General features: G+C 34.7%; 1 protein-coding gene across 1 annotated transcript; it reads right to left on the reverse strand.

Annotated features, from left to right (window-relative positions):
• Positions 1 to 294: 294 nt before the first annotated feature.
• Positions 295 to 11,233, reverse strand: LOC115209777 (protein FAM185A-like). Its single transcript, XM_029778293.2, has 8 exons — positions 10,791 to 11,233; positions 9,672 to 9,966; positions 7,448 to 7,557; positions 6,509 to 6,601; positions 4,591 to 4,774; positions 3,706 to 3,804; positions 2,026 to 2,190; positions 295 to 993 (listed from the first exon to the last, which is right to left on the reverse strand). The coding sequence occupies exons 1-8, from the start codon at positions 11,118 to 11,120 to the stop codon at positions 872 to 874; spliced, it is 1,398 nt and encodes a 465-aa protein (XP_029634153.1). The 5' UTR covers positions 11,121 to 11,233; the 3' UTR covers positions 295 to 871.
• Between the last annotated feature and the right edge of the window lie 507 nt (positions 11,234 to 11,740).

Below are 11,740 nucleotides of genomic sequence, written 5' to 3' on the forward strand. Positions count from 1 at the left end.
CTATCGGTCTCTTTTGCCGAACCTATAAGTTACGGGGACGTAAACACACCAGCATCAGTTGTCAAGCAATGCTAGGGGAACAAACACAGACACACTTATATATATATACATATATACGACAGGCTTCTTTCAGTTTCCGTCTACCAAATCCACTCACAAGGCATTGGTCGGCCCGGGGCTATAGCAGAAGACACGTGCCCAAGATGCCACGCAGTGGAACTGAACCCGGAACCATGTGGTTGGTTAGCAAGCTACTTACCACACAGCCACTCCTGTGCCTATTTTTTTTCCAATTTTTTTTATATAAATATCTTAATAACCTTTACAGGTATGCTTTATATGATGCCTTCAGCAATACTAAAGTCTCATATATCATTATTAAGGTTCTATTAAAATTGCATTTGCAGCAAAACATACTCAAAATGATTTTGTGTGCAAACAATTCCTGTTCAGTAACTTTTCCATGAGACCTGGTGAGAGAAATGAACCCATAGATGTACATTTAATAGCTCTGCTTATAAACAACAGAATTCTTTATAACTCATGATTCAGTAGTTCAGTGGCATATTTCTTTGACCATTTCCTTCTCTATGCCAATCAAATACACCTGAATTTATAACAAGGATAAAGATATAAGTCAATAATAAACAACCAATGATACTTTACTACCAATATTGTAGAGCTAAAAACCAACCAGGCATAATGAATATTAAATTATTCTGTTGTAGCTGCCTAAATAGATTTGTTGTAATCCATTTTGTTGATGTAATAGGGTTTCAAATGAAACAACAACATCAAAACACATTTTTAAATAAGTCTTCTCATCAATAATGGACAAAAGATATAAATACAGAATAATGTTTGTTCTTCATCAATCCAGCTTGAATGAAAATCCAAGGGATGAAAGCCAATCTTGCTTCTTTAAAGTGAGGTTACCTTGATTTGCAATGGCTTTAACCTGGCTGCAATTTTTGTTGTCAGATCCAATTGAACCTAAAAAAAAATTTTTTAAAAAGATGAGGAAGGAAATCAGAAAATCAGACTTTTAATGTTTTCTTCTTTAGATGTTTTATATCTAACTTCTTGCTAAATAGAAAAATCTTCATAACTAGAAAAATATTTTTTTCTTCTGGTATATATGATTACAAATTTCAAAAATGTTATTAATAGGAAGGTAATAAAAAACAAAAGAAAACAAGTACCAACTGCTAATCTGGTTCCAGGATGTTATCATTATATTTGCTATATTATTATGGCATTTCTTAGACACAAGAAAAATACCAAAAAGGTGACTGGATATTCTACTGTAACTAGTTCAATACCTAATAGTTCAAAGTTCAAATCCAGTCACGTTTCATGTAAAATTTCATTCCTTTAATGGGAAGTCAATAAAATAAATACCAGTGTCATACTGAGGATTATATTGTCCAAATCATGTCAACAAGGACAAAGGGGCACTAAAACAACGATTCATTATCATCATCAACAATTAATTAATTAATGTCCATTGTCCATACTGGTATGAGTTGGATGGTTTGACAGCAAGTAGCAAGCTCCAGTGTCAACTTCAGCATGTTTTCTATGGCTTAATGCTCTTCCTAATGCCATCCACTTTATCACGTATACTGGGTCTTTTTTTTTTCGCCACCAGCACAAGTGAGGGTGCCATGTAACTAGCAAGACAGGAAAAGAACAAGAAAAGGCAAAGGAAAAAGCCCACTCAATTAAGTGGCTTTATGTCAGGTGTTGGGGTTTTAAAGTATGATAGAGGGACAAGCACAGGTGTTTTGCAATAGTAAAGATACATGGCTTATTTACAAATACCTGTTTAAAACTTTTTCCCCATTATTCTATAGTTTTGTTCTCAAAATTAACCATTCCAGTAAACTTACTGAACTGTGACTATATTTGATGCTTTGTATTGCAGTTATCAATTCAAAATTTGGCGAACCAAAAAAATTTGTGCTTCTTATTGCTTTTAATAATTTATAGATATAAAACATTTATACGTGCAAGTATACTTACCCCGTAATTCCATGTGTATTTGTGGACAATCCAAATGTTTCTCACCAACAATTTTTTTCTCCACTTTCTCTGACAGTTCTGAAAAATCTTCATCTAACTTTATTTTTTTTGCATTAAGGTCAAAATTGGCCTTCAGTGTTGGACATAATCCCAGAATAATGTCACCTTGATAGAAAATGAGAAAGAAGTTCCCTTTTATAATAATTTTGCTCATCATTAACCTCTCCCTCCTGATGATGATGATAATAATGATGATGATGATGAAAATGATGATGATGATGACAATAACAACCAAGACATTTTCAGAGATGAAAGATTTTCTAAAATTTATACCTGCACTACCTTTCAATCAATTTGAGTTTTCAAGATATTACAAGATATTACCAGATATTAAACTGATCAAGACAGGTACAAATATCAAAAGAACTTTTCATATCTAAAGACAGGTTTAATGGTGCTTTAAAAGTTATAATCTGAATAACAACTCATCTCATTAAATCAAGTCCCTTCTAATTTTTAGTTAAAAAAAAACACAGTTTATACAAACTTTTAAAATTTAGACACATTAAGAAAATGTACAAGATTAAAACACAGATGGCAACTGTTCAAAACAACATAGTCAGTATCCAAAAGAGGAACCAGTGCCCATGACAATCCCAGAGTAGTTAGTTCAATGTGACTGATGATCAGCTAAAACTGATGCCATATAGTGGTATTGAATTTGAGACCTCGTGATAGTGAAGAGAATTTCTTAACCACCTGGCCATGCTTGAATCCATCAAAACACACACACACACTCACTCATGCATACACCTATATATACTAGTCTATATATAGTGAGTTCATACTGTATACACTAACACTGAAACACACATTTCAATAGCACACAGATACACACACAAATGTATATATCCAAGCACACATATTATTTATACATAATCTGAAGACTTCAGTTTCTTCACCTAAACGCACACACACACACATATGCCTTAACATTAGACACACATATACATATGTACATACATAATTTACTTCCTTGTTGCTCTTGTGCATATGAAACCTCATTTCTTCTGACACTCCTAGTCCTTCAACTTCTGCCATTTTGGGTCTAACACCAACTGATACATATTCCTCTGTTTCTTGCTTATTCTTTTCTTCCTCTACACGTTTTCCTTCTAACTTTCTAAAGAAGAGCTTAAACTCAAGTATCAAAGATATCTCTACTTTATTAATTCCTTGCCATGTGTCAAACTGCATTATTTACACTTTATCTTTACTTTACCCTCTGTGTTGTTAATCTTGTTATATATATACATATATGTATATATAAAATGTACAAGTGAGACAAAGTCCTTTTCCTTGTCTGAGATGGCAGTAACTTTGAATAATGGACTTGAAATGCAACAGCCATCTAATGTATGCCAGTAGAATGAGTGGACATAAAAAGACGATGATGAAATATATGTGTGTGTGCATATGTGTGTATGTATGTGTATGAGTGTGTGTGTGTATTTAGAATATCGGTGATGAAGAGCAGATTGAGAGCAAATAAGCTTTAATGCTACTATCTCATTATGGTGAGGTCAATTTCACCATTTCTTCTTATGAGGTTGATAAAATAAATAGCAGACAAAACACTGGAACTGATGTAAAAGAATTAAAGACTAAATTTGTATATACCTTTATGGTTTTCAACTGATACATTCTTTGGAGTGTTTGTTAATCCTATATCCATGTTTCCTTCATCTGTAGTACCATCAAGATGACCTTCTAAGTTTTCTGGAATGAAAGAAATTAGTGAAAATATACCTCACATCTCACATTATTTACATCATGGAAGAACCATTTAATAACACACTAAGCTGTTAAACTTAGTTTAATGTAACAATGACACATGTATGGAATCATCATCCTCATTATATCGGTCAGTTTGCTAGAACGGTGACAGTGAAATCACTGACTAAAAGTTGTTAAAAAATAGTTTATTGTTTTCTTTTGAAATTAGAATTGTTTATCAATAGTGTCTTGCAACATAGATTACAATCTGCAATGACAAAAGAATTATTTCTGTATAGGAAAAATTAAATTATTCACTTCTGAGATGAACTGATGCAAAAATAGTCTATTCTAATATTTTTTAAGGGTTTTCAGTTGAGAGTTTTTCCATGCTATCACATATAGGAACGCTCCGAGTTCAAATCCTACTGATGTCAACTTTGTTTTTCATCCTTTCAGGATCAAAAAAATATTACCAATATAGAGCAATGGATTGGTGAAACTGTAAGAACATTGGATCAGATGCCATGCAACATTTATCCCAGCTCTTTGTATTCTAAATCGAAATATCTTGTCATTCCTTACTTAATCCATCATTCAGTTGAACACTATCAGCCACTTTGGTATCTTTAGCTGTGAATATTAGAGTACTTCATTTTGCATTGCCTTTAAATACCATGAGTAAAGCAGCTGACTATATTTGTCATACCAGAGAGTGGGTCATAAATAAATACTTATAATTATTCATACAATTAGTTATACCATTAGAAACCAACAATAAATGCTTACTAATTTTCACATTTCCTTCTTTCATGAGTATCATCGTGTCTCCATGACAACTACCAATACTGAGCTGGGCTCGAGCACTGGCAGTTAAATTGCAGGTATCAGCATAAATATTTTGAATATCCATAGTGCCACCACCCACACTGCAGTGAATGGTCTGTCCTTGCAGACGGTCTGCTTTGATAATCTGTAAGTATACGAAAACAATTGAAAAAACACAAAACATCAACCTGAAATGAGGAAGCCAAAAAGAGAGCTTAAGCTGCTGGAGAACTTCTGCTAGAAACAGAGGCCAAGTCTCTCTTAAATTGCACTTGACTGTCTTTAAAATAAGAACATTTCGGATAATGTAATTAGACAGAATAGAGGTCAAAATTGAAACAACTTTGGTTATGGGCTGCCTCATTCAGTTCTGATCTGAGACTAAAAACAACAATATACCTGCAACACATCAGCTTCATCAGAAACATTTTTCTTCATTAACACCTGCTCTTTTTAGTATCTTCTAAGGTAGGAATTTGCATAACTATGATTTTTTGGAACCGTATACTTCCAAGAGGACTTGAGATATCATGAAAATTTAATAATAATAATAAGGAATATAAGAGATGTTATGACAATATAGCCAGGCTTGTCCATTGGATACTTTGCAACAAGTATGGACTTGACAGAGCAAAAAATTGGTACAACCACAAACCTGAAGGCATCGTTGAAAATAGAAATGCAAAGATCCTATGGCATTGAAGGAAGCAGAGGATTTTATGCATGAATTCCGTCAGCTCATTACACAATTGTGATGAAAATGCCCAAAAGAACCTATGTAACTGCAGAGGAAAAGAAAATACCAGGCCACAAGCCTATGAAAGATAGGCTAACTCTTGCCTTTTGTGCCAATACAAGTGGAGACTTGAAGACTAAGCTGCTGATTGTCTACTATTCTGAAAATCCATGAGTGTTCAAGTCACGCAAAATCCTGAGGGAGAAGCTGCAGGTCATGTGGAGAGCAAATGTTAAGGCCTGGGTTTGAGTCTGAGACACCTGCAGTTGAGATAGTATCTCTTTGCAAGTCCATGGACTTCGAGGTTGACAATGGGGGCATTAATGATCTTGTCAAAGAACACTCGGAGAAGCTGACAATGGATGAAATCCTGCAGCTTTGGGAGCAGCAGCATTTGGATGAGGTGGAAGAGACTAGAGGAGGATATTGTAGCGGAGAAGGCTATCTCTAGGAGAAACATAAAAGCAATGTTGGTAAAGTGGCAGTATGTTTCTGAATTTGTAGAAAAAAACCATCCTGGAAAAGTATCTACAGGTCATGCAGCTGATTTATTTAATGACTCTGCTCTGGTGCATTTTGTAACATTTTGAAAGGCAGGAAAACACAGAATTCTCTTGATATGTTTCTAATGAAATGACTTGCAAGTGTGAAAAGTGAAGAAAGTGTGTCCAAAAAGCTGAAATTAAGCGAAATGAGAGAGAAAACACCAGAAATTGTTCTTCCTGAAGTCTCAACGGAAGGAAATTCTCCTTCCAAACAATAATCCTCCTCCTTTCTGCTCCATCATTTTCCTCGGGCACAAATTATCCCATCTTTAAGGTAATTAAATTAATAAAACCAGTTTACATATTTCTTTTACATTCTCTTTTATTAAGTTTTCATAATTGCCATTTTCTTTGTAATTGCACCTTTTTTCTGTTTTAAAACTCATAAAAAATGGTTTTTGGGTGGTTTTGTGGGGCTGGAATGGATCAATTATATTTTAATTAATATCAATGGGGAAAAGTGATTTGTAAAATGAGCTTGGTCAATGAATGAATTAAACTTGTACTGCAAGGTATCATGTATATACCTTTTTGATGTTAATCTAATGGCCATTAAGCCTCATTGATTAATCATATGTAATTTAACAAATGTACTTGCCCCTTGATTTTGACATTTTAGTCGGATGTTCCCTTGTAATACTCCAGAACTTTCTATGTCTCCTTTAACACAGTACACATCAACTTCACAAGCCTGGAAAAGAAATCAACAGAAAATGAAAACTGTAATAACAAAATATTTCAATCATGGAATATTTGAATGGCCTGGATGGAAGTAGCATATAAGTTTAGGTAAATATTTTTGTAAATGCAATAGTTTCAACAAACAATGAATGAGCAGAACTTAGAAATGAAAAGTGATAAAAAGAAAATCAATTTATATGATGAACATGAGTGATAGGAAAAAGAAAATTTATAAATATCTCTCATAATACCAGCAGCAGGCTGAAGTCAATTTGATTTATATCTTTACCATAAAAAGAGTCTTTTGGCTACACACAGATGTAGAATAAAACATAATTTCCTGATAAGCCAAATCCTTGAACAGATTTCAATACCTGGGTATAGATATTACATCGACAGAATGAACTGAAGGTAGCTGGATCATAAGGTATCAGACAAACAATCAAGAGAATAGTAGTGCACATCCTGTCATAAGTACTATGTTGTATACATGACAAAAACATTTAGTTTTCAATTGCTCAAACTACTTATGCCATGCATGGGCAGACCCAAGAAGGGGGCCTGAGGGGCATGTGCCCTACTCAAGAAAAAAGTACACCCTTCTAAATAATGTTATGCCCTTTTCTCCTGGAATTGTATTCCCTTCTGACCTTGTGCCCTCCCTTGGAAAGATTCCTGGGACCACACCTGCCATGAACCACTGCCAAAACTCAGAATTTACACAAGAGTGAGAAATCATTATTGGAAATTCGAGCAGCTTTCATGATAGTAGTGATGATAGTTATGTGGTAATGAGGATGGTTATGATGATGATGATGGTGTCCATAGCATTTGTAAAAGTAATTTCTCAACAAACCTTAATTTGTGTCAACAGACATTTTCCATAGTGAAATTTAACATTAATTTTATCTCCTTCCATATTTTGTATTGAAACATTAGCTTTCCCAGCAACTTGAACATTAACAGCTGAAAAATAAATAATAAATTGAATGTGTGTATGTGAGAGAGAGAGAAAGAGCATGTGTTGTTGGTGGTGTTGTTATGGTTCAACCTCAGGCTGACTTTGATTAAGCAAACATATGATCTAGCCATGAACAACCTACCATTTTAGGAGTATCTAAAGTTGCATTTTTTTAAAGATGTTAAAATGAGATTTGAGGAAGATTTGGCAACTATTTCTAGCAGGTTGATTGATTATACAACAGTTCCCTAGTTGGCCTCTGTGTGTGTGAATTCGAGAATATGCATAACATATCACTTTATTATAAAATGAGGTGCAAAATGAGCTTGAAGTATTAAATAGCACCAAATTATTCATTTATTTAATACCAAAGTATTATGAAAATCTTATGTGTATACCTAATATCTAAGTTAATTGGGACATGCAGAATTAAGTATGCATTTCATAGTCTACATCATGTAATTCCTCACAGACTTGAACTCTATTCATAAGTTGTTAATACAATATCTAATTCCCCTCAAGGATCCCTGTTTCTTGTGAGCATGCCCTGGCACTTCACCACCATCTCTCTCCTGCTCTCTTGCACTCTCCCTCTTTCTCTTGCTCTCTTCCTCTAACTCTATCTCTCTGACTGGTTAACCATGTATCTCCTCTACAGCAACACACCCGTTACTGGCCTCAATCTTCATCACTCTTTCTCTCTCTCTGATCGGGTAACCATGTATCTCCTCCACAGCAAGACACCTGTTTCTGTCTCTCTGTCACTCTAACCTTTCATCATCTGGCACAAAATTAATTCCTCTACTCCCATGTCTCTCAAAAGGTCTTTGCTTTGCAAGTTACTTGGTGACCTTGCCAGTGCTGGTGCCATGTAAAAAGCATCCAGTCTACACTGTAAAGTGGCTGGTATTTGGAAGTGCATCCAACTATAAAAAAGACTATGCCAAAACTGACCTCGTCTTTGCTGGTGCCATGTAAAAAGCACTCAGTTCACTCTGCAGAGTGGTTAGTATTAGGAACAACTTCCAGCTGTAAAAGAACCATGCCAAAACAGACAGCAAAACATGGTGCAGTCTTCTGCCTAGCCAACTCCTGTCAAACCATCCAACCCTTGTCAGTGTGGAAAGCAGACGTTAAATGATGAATTAAATAAAAATAAAACTGAGTCAACACGGAAATCTCCATGCAGATATTTGATTAGATAGAGATAGCAGCCAAATCTATTGCATCACAACCTACCTTTCTAAAAAAAGAAAGGGCATATTAGATAGTGGGTGCAAACAGGATTGTGTGGTTTAGAAGTTTGCTTTGTAACTATGTGTTTTGAAGTTCAAGCTCCACAGCTTTTGGTTCCCTGGTGAAGGGACTGTTACTATTATTGTGGAACTGAACTTAATCTGTTTTCCAGTCAAACACAACCAAATGACCATTTGTTGCTTTTAGTTGAATCTACCCTGTAGCAAGCATTCCTTCCTCCCACTGCTCCCTGAAAAAAGACAAGAGGTAATGATTAAGCCATTAAAAAGTCCTAAATATACTATGGGTAAAAAACAAGACACCATAGAGACAATTGGAATGCTTTTGATCATAGATCTATTGGATCAAGGCTGACTTGGGGCTAAACATCAACAGGGGAAATAAAGGTAAAACAAGTAATAAATGATATAAAAGTTCTCCATTCTGAAATAAGTAATTCATTTAGACAAACAAGGTCTTATTCTTCAGTATTCTTTAACTACTTAACCCATTCTTAACCCTTATCCTGTTTCCAATACAACTGCCATCTCTGCTCCTTTGAATTTACTAACTGAAAGAGACCTACCCAGGTCATCCACCTCTCTTCCAACTGCCCTCTTTACTATATCTAACTTCACAGACTCTACATTAAGTACTGTGTCCATTTTTACCTAGAACTGTATTCCTCTAGACAGGCCTACAACTAGTATGTGTTTCCTGCAATAACCTACCTTCAAAATTTTAATCTAAACATTAACAATATTAAGTATACCTTGATATCCTTATACCCTATTGCAGAAAGGTTAGAATGGCTATCAGAATCCCCCTACTGCTTTAGCTAAAACCTTTTTTCATTAGTATAAAGAGTATAAAATGTCCTTACTGAATTTAATAGGAACTTCAATAAGACAGGTCATTTCTGGTAAAGAATCTCCAAAAATATCTTTAGGTATGTGACCTTTAACAATAACTTTGTCCTCTTCAGTGGTAGAATTCAATTCATAGATGTCACTCCATCGAGATAAATTGGAAACAAATGATTCTTTGTTAGCTGAATCATTTGAGAATGGTACCAGGAGTTTTATAAACACCCTATTCATTTCTGGGTACTGTACTGGATCCAAAGGTCGAATAAGTACATGAAAAGGAACCTCCACATCAATATTACCAAAAGAGTCCTAGATTAAAAAGAAACACATGAAATTATAATCATCATCATCATTACTGACAGTGAAATAACAGAAACAGTAAAGTTCTGGACTAAATGGCTTACACTTACATGCCACTTATATCGTCGCTTTTAAAACAATTTTTAATAAATATTGTACCGGTTGAATATAGCTCATCATACAATCGTGATCCCTTGTAGTTATTGAAAGTCGCTGGCGGAGAAACAAAGCTCGTACACAAAGTCTGCAGCTTCGACGAGTCATTTGCAGAGTTTATCAAATGTCACACGCGTGTTTGTTACATGTGCTCGTGTTCTTCAATGTTATGGATTGAAACTCATAGTATGTTACTATTTAGTCATATTTGATTATTTTGCATTGTTCTGCTTGAGTTGCAGTGTTAGATCTATCTCAAAATGTTACGGTTTCTTAAAGCGTCGGGTCAAAAATTAATTGCAAATGTGTCCTATCCATCACAATAGCGTCCCATACAAGACAGAGGTCTCGTCTTTAAGTGATACAAAGTAAACTCTCTGATTTATTTCCATTTGATCAATACAAATCTACAGGTTTCACATATACAGAACATCGCACTTTTCAATGGCTTGTGTGATCATCGCATTGATCTCAGTATGATTTTCGAGGCGTCACAAACAAAGCATAATCTTGGCGATTTCCTTTATTGGATAGCATATTACTGTCGAATTTAAGAGTGTAGATTTCAATCCACAGAACGTTTAGAAATTTCTCTTTTTCTATAGTATTTAAATGTGAGAATGGAGTTCGGACAACGAAAATGAGCGCCAAAATTTGAATAGCAAAAGTTTACTTACTGTTTCATGACCCCACATTTGTATTGGGGTTGTACCGTGAGGGTAGGAAACGGTATCGTTGTTCATAGACTGACATATAGCCGCTGTATGGACAGATCGTAAAGGTAAATATTTTTGGAAAAATCGATGGTTTTGTTTAACTTGACATATAGAAGACCGATCAGTTAAAGTATGTAAACTTCTGAAAGAGGACAGACTATGATGTGGACGTATTTTAAGATGTGCATGTGATTTAGATACTGAAATGTTATGCAGAAATAAACAGGACGAATTCATTCTGTGTAAGCATATAGACAAAGTGGTAATTTTGTTCAGTGTTTTATACAACATGATTTCGGCTTAAATTAGTAAAGAGAACTAAAAATTATGATTAACTATCTCAAAGTTAACCTTAGTGTTTATAGTTATCGCACTGAAACGTTACATAAACATGTCAAGGGAAGCTACTCTATTTCACTCTCATTGCACAATGATGTCCCCTTAGTTATTAACTTGTTACGTTGTAGGCGGTGAATTAGCTGAAACGTTAGAATATTGGACAAAACAACTTGCATTATTTAGATTTTGAGTTCAAGTCCTGTTGCAGTTAGCTTTGTCTTTCACCTCTCCGGGATTAGTAAAATAATGTCTTCCCTGAAAGATCTATCCTATGTTCGTGATGAATTTGTTACATTAGCAAAAGGTCAATTGTAAGTTGAGTTTGCAGGTTTTCAAACTACCAAGCAGGGATACTAAAATGTATTTGAAACATAACATACAAACTAAGTAGATGGGATGAGTTTTACATTATTTAATATGTATTAAGCCTGCAAGGTTTCAGGTACCAAAAATAAGACATAACTACAGTTTCCTGCCCCCACGACTTTGGATGATCATAACTTTCAGAAAAATGGATATTTTTTAATGAAATTTTTTTACGAATATGTGTTATAGCATTAGATTCCGAATAT

The sequence above is a fragment of the Octopus sinensis genome, linkage group LG3 (assembly GCF_006345805.1).
Source record: "Octopus sinensis linkage group LG3, ASM634580v1, whole genome shotgun sequence".
Classification (NCBI taxonomy): Eukaryota; Metazoa; Mollusca; class Cephalopoda; order Octopoda; family Octopodidae; genus Octopus; species Octopus sinensis.

What these genes read in the sequence shown, in the direction of transcription:
- LOC115209777 (XM_029778293.2), bottom strand. Translation starts at nt 11,120, where the DNA reads ATGTTGTATAAAACACTGAACAAAATTACCACTTTGTCTATATGCTTA. An exon ending in GTCTGTTGACACAAATTAAG is followed by an intron (nt 6,602 to 7,447) that starts GTTTGTTGAGAA and finishes TTTCTTTTCCAG; the next exon opens with GCTTGTGAAGTTGATGTGTA. An exon ending in TAAAATGTCAAAATCAAGGG is followed by an intron (nt 4,775 to 6,508) that starts GCAAGTACATTT and finishes GTATACTTACAG; the next exon opens with ATTATCAAAGCAGACCGTCT.